Source organism: Rhinolophus sinicus, chromosome 3 (assembly GCF_057876585.1).
Source record: "Rhinolophus sinicus isolate RSI-liver-muscle chromosome 3, RSI-T2T, whole genome shotgun sequence".
NCBI lineage: Eukaryota > Metazoa > Chordata > Mammalia > Chiroptera > Rhinolophidae > Rhinolophus > Rhinolophus sinicus.
The window spans coordinates 182,983,071-183,003,365 of NC_142503.1; the positions used below are offsets into that span (position 1 = coordinate 182,983,071).

At 35.6% G+C, this 20,295-nt stretch overlaps 1 protein-coding gene across 9 annotated transcripts in view; it reads right to left on the bottom strand.

The window, feature by feature from the left end:
• Positions 1–321: 321 nt before the first annotated feature.
• The window catches only part of CEP128 (centrosomal protein 128), a 345,597-nt gene continuing 325,623 nt past the window's right edge, over positions 322–20,295 (bottom strand). For all 9 annotated transcript variants that reach the window (XM_074327098.2, XM_074327095.2, XM_074327093.2 and 6 more), the window contains 3 exons: positions 19,162–19,275; positions 7,696–7,804; positions 322–904 (listed from right to left, as the gene is read on the bottom strand). In XM_074327098.2, the coding sequence (XP_074183199.2) occupies positions 777–904; positions 7,696–7,804; positions 19,162–19,275 (351 nt within the window). In that variant the 3' untranslated portion in view covers positions 322–776. The remainder of the gene's footprint in view (positions 905–7,695; positions 7,805–19,161; positions 19,276–20,295) is intronic.

Genomic DNA, 20,295 nt, shown 5'->3' on the forward strand with positions numbered 1-20,295 from the left:
CAGAACAAATCTCATGGACACAGGAGTTTGGTACTGTGATTTCGGTCAGAGTAAACCAAAACGGTCCAGGATATGACTAAAGTGATCGCAGTTGGATATTTGGCCACAAAGAGACAAATAAATAAATTCTGCAATAAATTCTTTACAGGGCTGGCTCTTCAATTCAGATAGCATTTGTAGATTCTTTATTGCTATTAGATGTGGATGATTGGAAATAAGGTTAAGACGCTGCATGTAATAATAGGCTGCTGAGATGGTGAATGTAACGATCCTGAGCATTTATAAAGTGAACTAATATTATATTTGCATATCTCCATGACATGTTATAACACATGATAATTTATTAGGGAGAAAGCATTTTAAAAACATCAATTGTATATAAACACTCCCTGAATCTAAAGTGCTAGCAACCTCTGCCTCAAGGCGAACTCGTTTTCTCCTTTTTAGCCAGTAATTGAAAGACCTCAATTATAAATCCAAATTTTGGATGGAAAAATGTGACTGACCACACCTGAAAAAAGAAAATGCAACGTGAAAAATATCACTTTCTCTGCTGGTGTAAGTTGCTGATAAGTTAATTGTAAGTCATTCACGAGCTGATATTACTTGGATTGGTTTAACTTATCATTCGCAAGAACCAACTGTATTTCATGTTAGTGTTTGGCAATGCTGAAGAGCAGAAGCTTCGAATATGTCTGCGAGATCTTCTGGGCCGAAACTGCAACAAGGATAGATATGCTATTATTTATAAAACCCTCATGTAATTACTCAACTAATTACATTTTGCCCTTTTTGCTTTCGTATGCCTCCTTTTTGGATAGTGGACTTGTTCCCTCCATTGGTAAACTTGTGGCATCTTCCTTGATTGAAGGTGAATCGGGAGCAACTGTTCTTTTGGTAAATGCTGGTAAGGTAAAAGAAAAGAGACAAATAAACCTAGATAAGTATAATCTCTGCACTTTAAATTTGTAAGTAATCATTGCATTTGATCTAGTTTTCTAACAGACCTTCAATGTAGGAATAAACTTAATCAGTTTATTATATTTTAAAAAAACAAAAAAAAGCCATATTCATGTGATTAAATTTGGGGAGGGCAGATTTGAAGTATCTTAGAGTGGAAGATGTGTGCGTTGTCAGTATATACAGAGCACACACAGAATTTAGGAGGGCAACATCTTAAGGGCTTCCTTTTTTTACAGAATATTCTGTTACACAAAAGGAAGCTGAGAATAGATTTGCAATCTAGGTTTACTGTTATTCTACTACCTCTTACCTCTCTTCTGGGCTCCAGAAGCCTATATCCAACTATTTATGTGAAATCTTCCCACCTGAAATCCTCCCACCTGATTTCTAACCTCCGGTGTCTGCCCATCCCATACTTTTCTCCATCTTAGAAAATGATACTTTCAACTACCTAGTTTCTCAGACCTTGGACCCTTCCCTCCTTTGTGCTGCCTGCTCCACTCTTCCAATGCAAGAGTAAGTTCTGACGGTTATGCCTCCAAATTCAACTGAGTTCTGCTTTGCACCACCTCCATTACCGTCACCCCAGCCCAAGCCACCATTTTCTCTTTTCCTATTTTCATCTTGTCGCCTTTTCCACACAACCAGAATTATCTTTCTAAAAGCTAAATCAGATTACTCTCCTGCGTAGCCCCTCTACCCCCACCCCACCAATGGCCTCTCAGTGAACTTAGAATAAAACCCAAACATCTGACTTTGGCTCCACTGGGACCTCATTCTTTCTTTCTCTTTCTCTCTCACTCACTCATGCAGTGTTCCATCTCTCTAGAAAACCATACCTCTTTATTCTCCGGGTCCTTTGCACTTACTGCTCCCTTTCCCAGGAAAACTCTTCCCACCCAACTTTAACTCAGCTGGTTCTTCTTGCCATTCAGGTTTCAGCTCTGTTGTACCCTCCTCAGAAAGGCATGTCCGGATCCTTAATCTAAAGTAGCAGTTCTATTCCAGGTATCTTCTATCATTTCACCTTTACACCACCAATCACCATTTGAAATGGTTTCCTTGCATAGCACCTGTTACCTCCATGAGACAAGGTGACCTCTTCTGTCTTGTTCACTGCTGTATCCCCCAGAGCCAGAGAGCCTTGTACATAATCTTTTAGTAAATGTTGCTTGAATAACTGAATATACATAAGAGATTTTTAAGAGATAGCCAATTGGGAATTTTGTAATTGCTTTCTAGAAAGCACCTAGGGAGTACCTTCTCAAATTGCAAACATCAGAACTCAATTACTTAACAATATCTGGCACCTAACTGGTCAATGAAAAGATAGTCATAAAAAAAATCCCTATCATGTAAAATGAACCTATAAAATGGAGAGACAGAAAGACTGCTTTCATAGCATAAACACATCCTTTCAAAAACAACAACAAAAAATAACATTTTTTTTCACCTTATCAGTACTCCAATATTTTTGTTGCCATAAATCTTTGGCATTTTCTTCTACAAGTTTGAGGACAGACTATATATGAAGCGTCTATTCAGGGTAAGCCAGGTGGGTCCTGAAGAACAACATGGGAGTGAAAAGAGTGTGCTATTCTTGCCGTGGATAAATTATTTTTCCTGTGAGGAACTTAAACTCCCACTAAAGGCACCTCACAACACAAACTAAGTATACTAAACTCTCTCTCTTTTTTTTTTTTTTTACAGAAATGTAAACTGAGGTAAGGAAGTGAAATAGAGTTCTTTTTTGCAACTTTCATCATTGACTTGCTTTTCTAAGAATATCAAGTTAAATTAATATGTAAGATTCACTTCTAATGCCTATAATAATGCTTAGATAACATTTTTCATATGAAAAATTAGTCCTTTCTTTTTGGGATCATTTATTTAAATACACATAATTTACAATAGTTTTAGAATTGCAGAAAATTTGCAACCTGCATTTATTTTTAAATTTTAGTGCAGAGATACCAACTCCACAAACATCAAGCATTATAACGTCAAAGGACTGGAGGTTTTGAGAAGTTGTCCGATTACTCCAGAGCTCATTCAAATCTGTTCTGGTCCTGGCCCCAGGAGTGAAGGCCCTGTGCTGGAGTGTGTTCCTTTAGCCTAAAAGGAGCTATACATGGAGACTAGTGGTCAGTCACTACTTATAAAAAGTAAAAATGACAGCTTCAAAAGCTGGCATTATGAGTCTCTCTTACTAAGCCCCCACTGTCTACAAGCTGAAGGTAATGGAATCCAAGTCTTCTAAAAGAGTGTCCTGAATCAGGGCCATAACTTCTAGCCAGCCAGGATAAATTTGGTAGTAATCATGGCTCTAAATAATGGATTTCTGTGTTCCCATTTCCAATGGTAATATAAACTTACAATTTATACATTTCTCCCCTTCTTCCTGGCAGAAGGAATCTACCTTTTCTTGAATTGACCTGAACTACACAAAGCTGACATAAATTACTACTTAAAACAAACTTTCATTAATGCTGGATCATTTCAAAGACCACAAATTATGCAGTATTTTCCCATTTCCTTTGTTTTTTCCATGGTCAGTGATTCTACGCTTTAGTTTGGTCACAGATTGACAGGGCCCCTAAGTCAGCAGAATGAACGCCTTAGCATCCACAGGATAGACAAAAGGGCCTCATCCAGTACAAATCCCAACTTGAGTAGGCAGGAGCCTGTCCTGTGGGCTCATAAACTCATGTCTGCTTCAGCACCAATAGCTATTTACTCCTCACGTCTCCATACAGGTCCAAACTACTCTAAACTCCAACCCTTAGCTTTCACGTTCCATTCAGAAGTTAGCAAGAAAATTGAACACTTGCTAGTCAGACATAAAAGCTGGAATTTTCTTAGTAACATTTTATTTTTGTAAGATTCCTTTTTAGCCAAAGTGTACATACACATATCAAATAGCACCAAAGGGCTACATAGAAAGACGGCAGTGTCTTGCTCCATCCCTCCCAATCCCACAATCCTACTCCCCAGAGCCAACCACAATCAACTCTTTTAGGTTTATTTTCTGTATTTACTTCAATTTTTGTAAATAAAAGAAGCTTATATTGCTATTTTCTGATTTATCATTTTTAGACTTATCCACACCCATCCATTTCCCCTCACCCCATCCTCCCTATATAGTCACACCTGAACTTCTGGCTATGTCAATAGAGAGTATTTACATTATTATGACTATGTAAATATGGCTGACACAAACCTAATAGGTATACTATGAAAATGTTTCTTCTCTTGCTCATTTTTTCCTTTGGAGTTATTAATTGACCCATGTCTTTATTTTTGTTTTTTTAATTTGCTCTTTCTCGATGACCATCCTTAATTGTGTCTAATAGCACAATTATTTCTGCTGCATTTCTGTTAATAGTTTATTTTTCCTAAATGCTCAACTGAATCAAATAGTCTACCAGTTTTTCAAAGTTTATTTCCTAAAGACTTTCTTGATGGAATCTTTCCTTTCTTCGTTTGATATGAGAGAACCAAAGACCATGAGTGTCTTCCCAACCCAATAAGTAGCTGGAAAAGTGAATAAAACAAGACCCACAATGAGGTATAGCATCACACAACTCATTGGGGTTAAAGAGAAGATCCTAAAAGTTCCCCAGACTGAGAGTGGGAGTTAGTGATGGTGGAGAAGATCACTTCAATGGAATGGGAGTCAAAACAAAAAAGACATAAGATTTTCAACAGCAGCATTGGATTTTGGAGACAATTGTGCAATGACTTCAGAAGGAGACATTTTCAACCTAGAATTTTATAGCCAGTCAAAGTTTCATTTACGTATGAGTGGAAAAAGTCCATTTTTGGAAATATAAAGACTGAAAACATTTACCTCACTTTCTCTGATGTGCTCCCACAAAAGAAAGGACTAAAACAAGCAGAGAAAGGCATGGGATTTGAGAAACATGGGCATCAACACAGGAAGAGGGTGAAGAAACATCTCAGGATGACAGCAGTGCAACAGGTACTGACCTGTTGGGTGGGCCCCTTTTAATCTGCCCACTTCTGGCCTTTGTTCTGTTTTCTTTGTTCTCTCATCTCAATACTCTCACTGACCAGGTATTTTCTCTCTTGAACTGATTTTATAAATATCTTTTCTCTCCTATCGTCCCATTATTTTTATTTTTCTTCTACTTTGTTTGTGATTTTCTCAACTTCATTTTCCACCTTTCTTGCTTATCATATTTTAAATTTCTGAGACCTCTTATCCTGTGTTCTTTTTTCATAGCATCTTGCTCTTATTTTTAATGGATGTGATATTTTTCTCTCATGTCTTTGAGGGCGTTAATGATATTTTTAAACATCTCCTGTTCCTTGTAGTATCAATTTATGGTAGGTTCTGTTTTTCTCTATGTTGGTGTTGACATCTCTCCTTTGTAATTTTGGAGGTTTAAAAGGAGGTTAAAGAAAAATTACAGAACAATTTCTGTAACTAAGCTGAAATTGTTTGCATTACAAAAATAGAGAAGTATTCAGAGCAATCCTAATCCACTTCTAAAAATACCACATTATGAAAAAGGTATTGAAAATTCAAGGGTCATCAGAAAAGCAAATAATAATATGACTTCTAGAAATCCTATAAATCATATTAAATGATTCATATTAAATCATAATAATATGACTTACATAATAATATGAAATACATTTAATTCGATCACTTAAAATGATTAACAATACGGTACCTATGATTAAATTTTTAAAAAGTATCCTTGAAAACATTTAGGTAGGTATGGGATGAAAATCATAAGACAAACTTGTCAAAAAGAACAGTAAAACATAAGGCTATGAATTAATAAATTAATTAATTTATCACTAAATTAACAAAAATGTTTATTTTTTAAGCTAAATGTTTTCAGTCAGGTTTTACAATATAGACAATAAGTATTTTTTGCCCAAATTATGTTCTCAGTAATATTTTTTTCTTATTCTTATTTATTTCCTTTTGAGCCAGGTCATTTATGTAGAAACATATGGCTGCCTGTGAAGAATGTATCTTAGAGAAATGACCATAGCTAGTAGTAAAATATTACTGAGTAGAAAGCTGAACACAGTTTCTTCACTTCCTGTCATAATATTAAATAAAAGTCTAAAAAGCTTGATGTTTCCCCCTTAATGTCTTCTAACTAACTACTTTCTTCTAGGTGCCTTTTTGGGGAGCCTCATGAAAGTCATGATGGAAACATGAAACAGCAACAGAGCCCTGATGTCTGTGCTCATATCACGGTGCTGTTCATCTCCGGGCTCACGAATGCCAAATGGATAGGATACTAAGATATTTGAGGGTGCTTTGTCCCTTCCCTCCTCCTCCATTTTTATATACATCAAACAGACGTAAGGGAAATTTTCCATTGCTTAATATGAAAAATAAAAAATTTGACCTATGTGTATATTAGATTCTGAGGTACCATAACCAGCTTGAGATATGATTCATATTGAGGGGTGGCTGCCAGATTAGAATAGCAGCGGGTTTATGCAGATATATAACTTTACTCGGTTAAATGGTTAAGTCAGGAAAGAGAAAATGCTTAACTTTTGGAGTAAAATATCATGATATAGTGAAAACCAACCATTATCAGAAACTGATAAATATTTATCCAATGAATCCATAAATATAAATCAGCAAAAATGAGAGTTATCACTTTTGGATTTGACCTACTTCCTTGTGGTTTATATTGGCACTTTATAGCAACCTAGATTTTTTAAAAATAAGAGATTTAATGTACAAACTCTATGCCCATGGTAAACCAAAGTCCTAAATGATTATCTGCATAAGAATTCATTAAATAACATTTGAGTCCCAATGGCTTGGATAAAAGTGGACTTAAAAGAAAACAACTCATGCACTCAGTCATCTAATATTAACTGAGTATTCACCATGTGCCAAGGAGTATGTAGGATGCTGAGGAACCAGTGGTGTACAACACAGACTCCGCTCCCATCATCATGGAGGTCACTCTTTGATGAAGAGAAGAATCAGTGGAAAAAATCTCACTCAAACAACAAGTGACTCCAGAATTATTCTGAGAAGGGTTTTAAAGAAAAATTGTAACACATTGTAGGCACTCATAACAGAAACCATACTTAAAACTGTAATTTGTGAAGGATTATTTAGGGGCATTACATACGAGCTGCAACTTGAAGACTTAAGCATAGTAGGGAAGGCAAGGGGGTAGATGGTGGTAGATAGTGTCCTGGATCAACACACTATACTTTGTTGATGTGAATGATGTTTTATTAATATTTACAGTGTATTCATAGGATGAAAGCTAGCCTGTGGTCATACTGATATCCTTATTCTTTGCACAAGAGTATATATTTCTGAATAGTTCTATGCAAAAATTTTCCATGTTTCGATTATTTGAATTTTATTATAATACCATCTAATGTCCTTTGCCCAATCATCCACAATTACCAGCGAACTCCACACACACACAAAATTTGCTTAGTTAAGATTATTACCTTGGGTGATTCATTTTAAGTTTTTTATGATAAGGCTAAGGTCTACAAAGAAGGGATTCCATATGTATTTTTAGTAAATTGGGTAATATTGTAAATGTACTTGGGTGGCATTATTTGTATGATTCATAATGAAATTTTTTCCAAACTCATAACATGAATATTATCATGTACTGGCCTTACATTGAATTGAATTTTTCCATGAGTTGCATTTTCTCAAATCCAATTTTAAAACTGGTATAGGACTTCATTACTTACAGTTCAAGTGTGAAAATCGCGGACTAGACAGGAAGCGACCATGATCCTGCCAAGAGGATGAGTGATCTAACCCATGAGCATGGGAACTTTCGGCAAAGGTTTTGTCACCCTACAAAAGATAGCACAGCATTTCAGTTCTCTGATTACAAAATGTAAGAATTGGGATTTATTTAAATGTGCTGAAAGTGAAATTGAACCTCACTATACAAGTTGTTATACCATAATTTACTACAATTACAATCCCTTATTAAAAAATAAAATCTGTGCATGTTACAGAAAATATGAAATGAGAAGGAAATGACCCATAACCTTAATAGCATGACATATTTATTTCCAGTCTTTTATCCCTGTGGGTAGGATTTGTAAACATTGATGTAAAACTTTGTGTTCTTCATGTATTTACATTAATACTACATTTTAAAAGTCATTTTATTATCCTAACCTTTAGCTTATGTGTTACGCATATACTAGCTAGTGAATTACTACACTTAGCTAGCATAGCATGCTTTTCTGAGCATTTTGGTGGTTTCTAGTGTTTTACTCCTATAAATAACATGGTGAGAAATATCTTTAAATATATAACCTTTTCCATATTTAGGACTATTCCTTAGGTAGACAAATTCTTAGGTGGAATTCCGGGTTAATAAAAATAATATGATGTTTTTAAATACTTTTAGCCAAATTGCGTTCCGTAATGATTATACTAATCCTCTTCCTCATTCAATGCATATTTAATACATAAATAAAAATGAACACAGAAAAGGTCCCTCTCTTCATGGATTATATGGATGTGTCCTTTTCCCCTAATGTTAGCTGAAAATAGGAACTTCAAATAATTTTACTAATTAGATTAAAAATAGATGCTTTAATATACTTTTCTATGAGAGTGAAGTTGCAATTTTTTTCTCTTGAATGTTTTCTAATCATTTACACAATTCGTTTTTTCTTTCAGTCATTCATTCAACAATAATTTATTGAGCACTATGTTCTGGATAAAGAAAAAAACAAAACATTGAGGTACACGGTCATGAAATCTTCAGGCGCGCAGGAGAGAAAGGCATTATACAAATTACACAAAAATCATAATGTAATGAAAAACAATGATAAGCGCTATAAGTAGAAGAGGAAATAATAGAACAAACTAAAATTAGATTTGCAGTCCAGAGAAGGCCTCTCCGGGAGGTGCCATTTAAAGCAATGTTTCAATGCTGAGTAAAAACCAATGACTCAGCCAGGCAAAATCGTATGGGAAGAGGGTGGGAAAGTTGGAGATAATGGGGAGCAGGAAACAGTGGTCTAGGAATGATGTTCCAGACTCTTGCAAAGGTGCTGAGGTAAGAAAGAGTTTGGTGTGTGTGAAGAACTGAAGGAAGGCCCTGTGGCTTAGGAACACTGAGCCTGGTGGAAGTGGTTACAGTGAGATCCAGAGGTAGGATTTGGATTTGGGATTATTTTTCCTTAAGTGCATCAGGCGGCAATCAAGGATCTTAAGGAGAGGAATGACGCTATGATTTATGTTTCTCAAAGATTACTCTGGTCTCTTTGTGGAGAGCAGACTGGCGTGGCACAGTGTTAAATGGAAATACCAGCTAAAAGACTGTAACTGAGGATAACTGTGGGGTCAGGGGAGAGGAAGAGATCAAGAATACTGCCAAAGATTCTAGACAAAACAATTGCGGGTTAGAGAGCCCAAACAGACTCTTCAAAACATGGCTCCCACATGCAATAGGGCCTCAGAACATGACAATTCGACAAACTTAATTATTCTCTATACTAAGTACCAAGCTTATATTTTATTTCTGTCACATATATACTATGCAAATGCAAAAGAAAGGCCAAAAAGAACATGTTATAAAAACTTGTAAAAGGCCTATTTACTCTGAGTTAAAAGCATGGACAATATCCTCAGATGGTTCAAGATCATTAGACTTCAGTTACCAAAAGGGAGTTCAAGTCTATTTAAGATGAAGGCCCTGAGGTTTTTAACTAAGTGGTTTATAGTTTTCACTAATTATGGGGAAGGATTTCATAAGAAACTGGAAGTCACTCACTATAGAACTTTTGGGAAGGAAAGGATTTATATTGTGTCCCAAGTGTATTTCAATGGTTACTTTAGAATGAGCTGACCTGGGGCAACCAGAGGCAGGGCAATGGGACTGGTTATTCTAGTTCAGATGTGAAATCCTAAAGGCTTGGGTGAAGTTGCAAAATGCACAAATGGAAAGAAGCATTATGTTCTCACACAATGCTAGAACTCTTCATTTAATCATGGGTTTTATATAAAGCATGGCAGAAAAAAGCATAACAAATGGTTTCCCGCTAAAAGTTGCTTTGATGATTATGAGCCAGTAGAAGAAAGGAAAAATTAAGGGAAAGCAAACACACTCACATTTTGCCCACTGACACCTGAACTGAGACAAGCAGTGAGAGGACAGAAGTGGAGATGTAGGATTGGGCGTTGCTGAATGAAACAGATGGTACAATTACAGCCTCAAAACGCGCCTACCAGAGGAAAGACGAAGTACACAAAGATATTCAAATTGTATTCATTCTTACCAAAGGGCATGGTTTTAAATTTCTAAAACAAAATCAACTGGCATTAAAGCATAAGCTATATCTTTTCTGTTCACAGAGAAATAATAATTTATCTTTTTAATTATAAAACAAGCTTCTTGGCACATGATGGTTAAAATATGGCACTGACATTTCATTCTTAGCAAACTTGGAAAATACATAAAAAATTAAGAAGAAAATAAATAATCTAACAAATTAAAAATAAACTTATTAACCTAATTTAACAGTACATTTTTTTCCATTGCTCATTTGTAAACACTTTTTTATATTGAGATCACCATTTGTTGACAATTTTGTTTTCTACTTTTTTCATGTAATATTATATATGGGAATTTTCTCTATCATTATCACTATGGTTAACTGTAGTTTATTTTACTAATCTCCTGTTGTTAGAAATTTAAGGTTGATTCCTTTTTTTTTCTATTATAAACATTTGATAAACATATTGGAGCATAAAGCTTTGTCCATATTTTGAATTTATTAACTTAGCATAGATTCCTAGAAGTAGAATTACTGGGTGACACATTTTAAGGCTGTTTATTTATATCCATATCATCTAAATTATCAAATTATTTGACAGAGTTGTTCATAATATTTCCTAATTATCCTTTAAATGTCTATAGAAGTTCTAGTAATATCCCTCTTTCATCCCTAATATTGGTAATTTGTATTTTCTCCTTTTCCTAATCAATCTGAAGAAGGTTTTAAATTTTATAAATCTTTTCAAAAATCCTGGTTTTGGTTTCATCCTGTTCTTCTGCTTTCTACTTCACTGATCTCTGTTCTTTATTATTTCCTTGCTTTTACTTAATTTACGTTTGATTTACTCTTCATTTTCTAGTTTCTTAAGGTGGAAACTTGGATTACCTATTTGACACTTTTCTTCTTTTGTAATATACACACTTAATGTTACAAATTTCCCTGTGAGCACTGTTTATCCGAATCGAACAAATTTTGATAAACTGCACTTTTATTTGCATAGAGTTAAAATATTTTCTAATTTTTCTTTTGAGTTCTGCCTTGACCCACCCATGGGATATTTAGGAGTATGTTATTTAGTTTCTAAATATTTGAGAATTTTCCAGATATCTTTCTGTTACTGATTTCTACTTTCATTCCATTGTGGTTAGACAACGTATTTTGTATAATTTCAATCATCTTAAATTTATTGAGATTTGTTTTATCGCCCAGAATGTAGTCTATTTTGGAGAATGTTTGATGTGTGTAATCAACTGTTGTTGGGTGGAGTAGTCTATAAACGTCAGGTCTAGTTGGCTAATAGTGTTAAGTCTTCTATATCCTTACTGATTTTCTGCCTACTGTTTTATCAATTACTGAAAGAAAAATGTTGAAATCTCCAACTATAATTATGGATTTGTCTATTTTTTCCTTAATGTTCTACCACTTTTTGCTTCACATTTTTTGACACACTGTTAATAGATGCATAAAATTTAGGACTTAAATTTTAAAATTTAAAATTGTGGACTTTTTCAATCACTCACATTTCTTTTTCTTCACATACAGAAAATGAGGAGGCTTAACTCTGATATGTCTTTAAATTCCAACATTTTATAAGTCTTCAAAAGACTGTAATAATCCCCCATATTACCCTGAAATGTAACTAATAAAATGAACTCTAAAGGAAAACCCTAAAAGAAAAATTATTTCACAATTCTTTGAACAATCAAGATACCAGAAGATGAAAAAAAAAAAAAAATACCTTCATGTCCTACAATCGTATATTGATATTTAATTTGTGGTATTTCTATATAAGTAAATTTTACAAGGTGACCATAAGATGAACATTTTAAAAATAATTTCTACTATCTTTTAATCAAATACTTAAATATTAAAAAGCATTTGTTGAAAAGGAAGATTGTTTGCAATGTTAGTAATCCTAGCTTTTGCTTTTTTACCAATTCTTATAGCCTTAGCACACAGCCCTATTTTTATTGCTGTCTTAAGCCTCAACAAGCTAGTTAGCCAGAATTCCCTGCAAAAATTCCACTGGGTGAAGGGACTTGCATTTTCTAATATTTTCCCTGGGTTTCTTCCACTTCTCTTTCATAACCCACATTGTAATTGGTTTCTTAAAAGCTGTTCCAACCTGACTAAAATGTCTTTGCTAAACTGATCTCTAATGATTAATATTTAATGACGCCCACCAAGTATTTTTCTCTCAGGAATATTATAAGTTCAAAGTTTATAAGACAAATGATACATTTAATTTTAATTTATCCAACCCTTCCCCTGGAGAGAAGGAAAAAACACTTATGTGTTTCTGAATCTGTGGCAGAAATGTTTTCCAGAATCTGTCTCTACACTAACAATGTACTGTCCCTCCATCTCTTCCCTGCTCTTAATTCCCAGTTCTCCATCAGTGCTTTAAAAAGCTTAACCTCTTCCTCAGTAAATTTTAATCCTATTTGAAGGATAAATGTGGGCACATAGTTTACTTAAAGCCTGCCCTCCATATCTCAATCTGCATGGCTACTATTTTAGCTTTTAACATCCATGAAGATGAGGCTTTTATTCTGTCTGTCTAGCTTCCTATAGACCCATCCCACTAGTCCAAAATTTAGCACCATGCCATTTGCTTTAAGGAACTGAAAAATGGTCATGTATGATCATTTCTTGACCAAAGTGCAGAAGTGAAAATTTGCTATGGTGGAAGATGGGAAATAGGAGACTTCCACTACCAGAGTCTCAGCTTCTGCATGTAAAAAAAATGAGGATGCGGGACAAGATCATCTCTACGTCCTCTCAGCATTAACATTTTATGATTCTAATCTATCTGGACAGAACCACTAAACAACCAGTACTTTTAACTAGGCCAACTCTCTTTACCACAGGAAATCCAAATGTACTTATAAACAATACTTATAAACACTCATCCACAGATGAACAGACTCATGAAAATACTGTGCTAGATCAGGCCATTTGATAAATTTACCTTTATTCAATTGATACTTTATTGTATGAAATTTAATATTCCTAGCAATTGACTAATGAAAAAGATCCCACTCAGTATTTTTTAACCTACTTCAGACTTGGCTCTGTATGACTTTAATCCATTTTCAGGCCCCCAATCTACTCACAGTGGATACAAATTTGCCTTAAACAAGGAGATTCAAAAGAATGTGCCACTGACTTAAGAAATAAGGCAAAGATGTTTTAATGATGGTGCCTCATTGGACTTAATGCTTATTCTCTTAAAGTGACTTTTTGGAAGAAAATAATGATTGTTTGGGTATGTTATAATATGTTTAAAAAAAAAAACCAAAAAACTAATAAGACGTTTACTTGGCATTCTTTGTTTTTAGTGTCGAGAATTTTGAATTTGAGTGCTCAAAAATGGTATTTTTATACATGAATTTCTTCACAATCTTTCCTTTTTAAATGCTCTTGTTGAGTAAATTATCAGGCAGGGTGAAGGCATGTGGCTTGTTAAGGGAACTGGGTTTGGCAGAATAAGGCTCAAGCAGCTTAAAAAATTAATTCCTAAATAAGCACTTTCGATCCATTGTTATTTTCAGATTTTATAACAAAGAAAAATCCCAACTCATTTGGAAACCTTTTGTTTAACTTTTAAAACATCAAGATGAAATCAACTGGTTAAATATTATGGCTGGCAAGTTAGTCGTGATTACTTCAAAGGAATAAAAATCTCTTCAGATTTCAGCATGATTTGGTTGCCTACACGTTTTCATATGTGTCATCTAAACGTTACTGTAATTAAATTTTTGTTAGAATTCCAGAATGGCTGAAGCTAGAAAAAAAATGTTCACTCACGAGTGTAACATGCATATGTGTATTCTGTGCATTCTGGAGTCAAAGACGAAGCAGACAGTGTCTGCTCTCAAAAGTCATACAGTCCACGAGAAAAGCATGTCCCAAATTTCAGTATTCGCCTGTAGTTATACTTTCTATTTTATGTTACTTTACAGATTAGCCTTGTACCCTAAGTCTCTATATAGGAGAGAAAATTGGTTTGGGTTGGGGGAAGCATGCAGCTATATTTGCAAAGCAGTTCATATATGATTTCTTATCAAAGCATGGAAAGAGGTGCTTATAAATGAGATATGGGGTATTACGGGGTTAAAGCTCCCTCAAATCCCCCCATGGTTGCCACTACTGTTCCCAAGCAATATTTGTAAAATTACCTGAATAATGCACTAGTGATACATTTTAATAGTCATTAAATAAAAAGCACTTATAATCTTGACTTGCACCAGTAGTTATGCGTAGCATGCTTTTGAAGCTACTATTGTAAGGATTTAAGGTACGGACAGAAATACCTGACCTAAGAGAGAAAGTCTAACAGCCATTAATTGCTCTGGGCAAAGTATAAACAAACCACAAAGAGAGTCAAGGAGGGAAAAACAGTTTCCAGGAGAAAAGCATGTAATCAATACCATACACATGTTTACATTGAACAAATATGACAAAGGGCTTCGGCAAACTCCGCTTTCATAAACTGTGTCAAAAGCCATTATCAACACTTTCTCACCCACCCCATCTTATCCTGTAAAACATGTGCTTCTTTAAAAAAAAGTTACACATTAACTCTTCAGTTACAAATAAAAAAATCACGATTTTTCCTTTCAGGAGGAGGAAAGACGGGAACAAAACATGCCTCCTGTGATTTTATTAAAGAATCCATTGCTAATTAAAACCATATGTTTAGTATAGGTGGAGAGCAAAAAGTGCAGGTAGCAAATGAGGGTTTCTTAAAGAAAACCATGCTCCTTTGTGAATTCAGACTAGCAATGCTGTGCTATTGGTTGACTTCTGAACATTCTGTTCTACGTGAAACAGCTGGGACAGCAAGGGAGACTGTCCTACAGAAACCCAATAAGGCCTGATGAAGGAGAGGCCGTGAAATGCTCCTGTAGTCCACACAGAGACAGAGAAAAGGTTGTGTCAGATTTGGCTTTGATTTGAATTCTAAATATAAACTTGTAGATCAGACTTTGTCAGTTAACTCGGTCTGCTTAGTACAATATATTACATTATGTCCTCGGGAATTGTGGACGTTGGTCCTGCTGAAAAACCTCAAAATCTGATCATTTTGGGTCTGGTGACCACCATGAGAGGAAAAGCAGGAGAAGATCTAGTCTGGATTGAAAGAGAACCTGATTTGTACACTTCCTGCTAACCCTCCCCACCACGAGTGGGGCGACCATGCTGGAAGTCTCACTGCCTTCCTACATCAGCAACAGCATGAGAGAAGCCAGTCGCCAACGTTCTTCTGCTATTCCAACAGTGACATGTCTGTCAATAACATACGGTCAGGGTTCCACAACTGTAATGCTTATAGCGACTCTTCCAGAGACGTGTGGATACGACACTTCCCTGTACCTTGTCACCACAGCTCTTTTCAAAAGACTTTGGGGCATCTTTCTTTTCTCTGAAATCCCACTGCAGTCTATTGAGGCCTCTCTAATAGCATTTATCCCTTTTTTGTTTCCGCTACAGTTGTTTGTGTGGAGGCTTTGAATTCCTAAGGACTGGTAATGACTTTTCTTGTTGTGCCATTCTCTAGTCCCAAGCAGAGTGCCTGTGTACAGTAGAAACTCAATAAATGTTTGTTGAATGTTATATGAAAACAACAACAGCAAATGTGAATATCCTACGATTAGAATGGAAGTTCCAAAAAGGCAGGGATCTTTGTTTATTTTGTTCAGAATCCCATGCGTCTAGTAAGTTCCTGGCACATAGCTGACGCTCAATGAATGTTTGTTGAATGAGTGTATAAGCATTAAGACTTTCCAAAGAGCTTGAGCAGTATTTATTTGATTGGTAAATAACGAAGAGGAAATATTTTACCTATGAGCAAAGGAAGAAAGACTAGACAGGTAATTTCTCCTTTCTCTAGACCAGGGATTGGCAAACGTTGTCTGTAGAGGGCCAGAGAGTAGATATATTAGGCTTTTTGAGCCATATGGTTTCTGTTGCAACTACCCAATTCTACTGTTGGGTGTGAAAGCAGCCACAGACAAGATGGGAATAAAGGAATGTAGCTGTATTCCAATAAAACTTTATCTACAAAAGCAATTGTCAGGCAAGAATTGGCCCATAGGTGGTTGTTTGCTGACTCTTGTTCTAATCTGTAGGGATTAAGACAAATTAGTAACTGTTTCCTCCTGGAAGACCATGCCTTTGGCATCTGTAGAGGTCTGTATCCTCACATCTAACAGGTAGTACAGTGCTTTGCAATACGGTAGCTGCACAGTATATGTTTGTTGAATTAAACTAAATCCTACAGTAACTGATTTCCTAGAACCACTTTTTAGTAGAATCAATGAATTCAAGTCCCTGCCCTGTGCCTATTCTTTGAACTTTGTCCTAGAGAAACATGTGGAAGTTAAGAGCTGTTGAAATAATGTCTTATGAAAGGGGGACAGCTTCTCTTTTGATTGAAAGAGTCCCAGTGCCTCTTATTTGAAGCATTGTCTACAGAACGTCAATGATTAACTGGAGGTAGCTCTTCTGATTATCCACGAAGCAAGAAATGACCAACAATTTTCTCCCTGCCCATCTGAGCTCAAGCTTCCTTTGAAACTGCCTCCCCTGTCAGTCTTTTTAAATAAATAATTTTCATAAAAAGCATAGAAGTAAATGATCATTGGTATCTACAATCGGCAAAAATGTGCTCCCACATTTTCCTCTCCAACGACTACAAAAAATGTGATATCCTCATGAGTTATATGTTAGATCACTGCACTGTTTCAGGCCAGACACATGTCACATATGCATCACTGAAATGGGTCAATATTTTAAAATGCTTAAGTGGTATTGATGTGCAACACGTCATCATAAAATGTGCTTTGTGGCCCTTTCCTATACTTGCACTATCTATTTGCAAACCTTCTTTCTCATTTTGCTAAGTGTTGGCCTCACTTACAAACCAGGCCTGATTTTCTCTTCAGCTGCAAATGTAATTTTAAAGAGGACTCCAATGAGATTACTTGCTGAACATGTTAAACATTCATAGCTTTGCCATATGCTGTTATGGAAATTGCACTGATTTATATCAATTTGGGTGCTACTAGATAGCACTGATTCACCTGATATCAAATCTGTTTTGGGAAATGATGTTTTAAATGTTTCATTTGCATCTAGACCTCTGTTGAACTAAGAGGCATGTAATGCGTTTATGTATTTTTTGGAGACAACTGACTTTTACATATTAAAAATATAATCCTACATTCGGTGACTGTTAGAAAAATTAAAGTGCAGGAGGCCCAAATTTACACTGTAATAGTCTAGTGGTCAAGGACATAGATGACTGAAGCGAGGCAGATTTAGGTTTTAATCCTGATACAACTGTTTAATTGCTCTATAACCCTGCTTTCTTGAATGGTAAAAGAGGAAAAATAATGGTGCCAACCTGACAGGTAGCTGTGAAGCTTAAATGAGATAACAAACGCAATGAAGCATGCGACACCTACAAAAAGAGCAATTTCATGTGATTGGCTCGATACTGAGTAGCTATTATTATTAGCTATTGTTGTCTAAACCTTGTATTTCCATTTCAGGTTAGCAGCCCCCCATGACTGGTAGAGAAATGTGTGTGTATATGGGCCTGATGGGCATGAGGGAAGATGATTAGTAAACTTAAAATTTGCTATACGAAACAACAAGGTTATAATCCATAATATCAACCTACAGAAAACAAAGGTGAAAAGGCACAAAGTCACAGGACGCCCTCTCACAATAAGGCTATCAATAACATGGTGTAATTGTGTTAAGTTTTGGTCGGAATGGGGGAAGTGGAGTGCTCATTTTAAGCACACTAGTGAGGGCTTATGGAAATGAACACAGTCTTTACATCCACTGAGCATTCTATCCAATTACATTCAGAGGAGGGAAAAGCTTCTTACAAATAATTACATTTGGCTGTAATACGTGAACATACACAGTGTAATGAATATTCACACATACTGAAGTTTTTAAGAATATCAGAAAGCCAGAAGAGCCTTTAGGGTTTTTTTTTTCCTTCTAAATTGACTTAGAGTGTACATTCGAATATAGATGGAGTCTCTCTAGCTCAGTGTTCGCAATGGGGCTCCATTGTGTCCTCAAGGGGACGTTTAGCAGTGTCTGGAGATATTTTTTGATGCCACAACTTGGCATGGGGGATGCTCCTGGCATCTAATGAATAGACTCTAAGGATGCTGCTAATTATCCCACAATGCATAGAATAGCCTCAACAACCAGGAATTACCTGGCCCACATGTTAGGAATGCCAAGGCCGACAAAACCCTGCTCTAGGCTAAGAACTGCTCAGGGTCAAATGTGGTTTAAATCATCCACACCCAAGTGCAACTTGGGGAGACCGAGGGAATGGTGGGCTTTTTGTCAATAGGGTCAAATCTTCCCAGTGTCCTGTGTTGGTTACACCCTAATGAATCATAAACTGAAATAGTAGTATGGAGTTTATATCCTCAGGAAACGAATAACTATAAATGCCAAGATTATAGTTTATAAAGTACTATATGTTACTTGACCTGCTGAGGACTTCAGCACCAAGAGTAGCTGGACTTACGCAGAGAAGACAGAAATCATTCACAATAAGCCTTTAACCAACCAAGAGACCCAGGGTTCCCTGGCTCAGGATTTCTTAAGATAATCAATTCCTATGGACAAACAACATACAAGCAATAGTAGCACAAACTTAAAGGTTAGTTCCCAGGTAAAGAGTTATAGGTACTATCTTTGGATTTGTATTCTCTTCTCCCACAAAATTGGAAATCTATTTCATATATTGAAGAATATCTTTTCTTTCACAAGTACTCTTACACGAACCCTGCAGGGGTTGCTTAGAAGGTTGTAGCCATAAACATGATTAATGCTCATAGACTGAAAAATATACATAAAGGACATTACCTTGAAACTTTTGATTCGGTACTTGGGGTCATCTCGGCATTGCTGAAGGGACTCTCTATGAACTCTGTATTTGGAATATCTCCCATCAATTCTCTGGGATAAACTGTGGGAATCCTGGAAAAACAACAAAGTGTCAATGAAAAAAAATCAGTACTTGAAATTAGAATAAGAAAGTATGGATATGTAGATAATAAATGATAACAGGAGTTTAGAGAGATATTTAGGGGAATCATAGGTCCGTAAGGGTAAAGAAGAAAACAATCACTTTGGATGCTACTATAAAAATGACATAGGGTCCCATATTGGTTATTTACATTCTTTTTACAACTAGTCTCTATGCCAGTCTGAAATGATTGACACCCTTTACTTGAAGGAAAAACGTTCAATTAACAGTAAGTTCTCCAAAGATGGTCATTAATGACATACCATTTTTGGAATTGTGTACTGTCACTTGTAGTAGTATTTGGCATCAAAATAGTCATTTTGTAAAAAAAAAAAAAAAAGGACTATTACCTGTAAAACTAGAGCAATTTTTCTTCACTAACTCTTAAATAACATTCTGCTTTTTAACTATTATGTCCTGTAGATTTTTAAACTTAAGGATATCTCATCTGACCTCAATTAAAAGATTCAGGTAAAAAGTAATTACGAAAGCAAAATTTCCAGGGCCAGTCTTTCTTCCTTCCTTCTTCCCTCCCTTCTTCCTTTCCTCCCTCCCTCCTTCCTTCTTTCCTTCCCTCCTTTCTTTCTATTTTTCCTTCATTTTGGGGGGGAGAGGATGGGACATAACAAACAGTCACTATAGCCATTTACTTAGCCATTTCTATTATGAATTAGAAATTAAAATAAAATGAAGGTAACTGATTTTTGTATGTAAGAAAAACCATCTATGGGATTTAGTTTCCCCAAATAGTTCCCAGAACCTTATTGAAAGGTCAAGCTAGGAGTATTACAGTAGAATTCCAAAGTTCTCACTTTTACATTAAACAACAACAAAAACAAAACAAAAAACACACCCTACAAAACCCAGAGAAGTTAAGAATGAATTGCCCAAGGTTAGGTAATCTGTGGTGGATTGGGCTTGGAAGACAATGGTATTCCCTCTCCACCATAATAAACATATAATATTTAAAT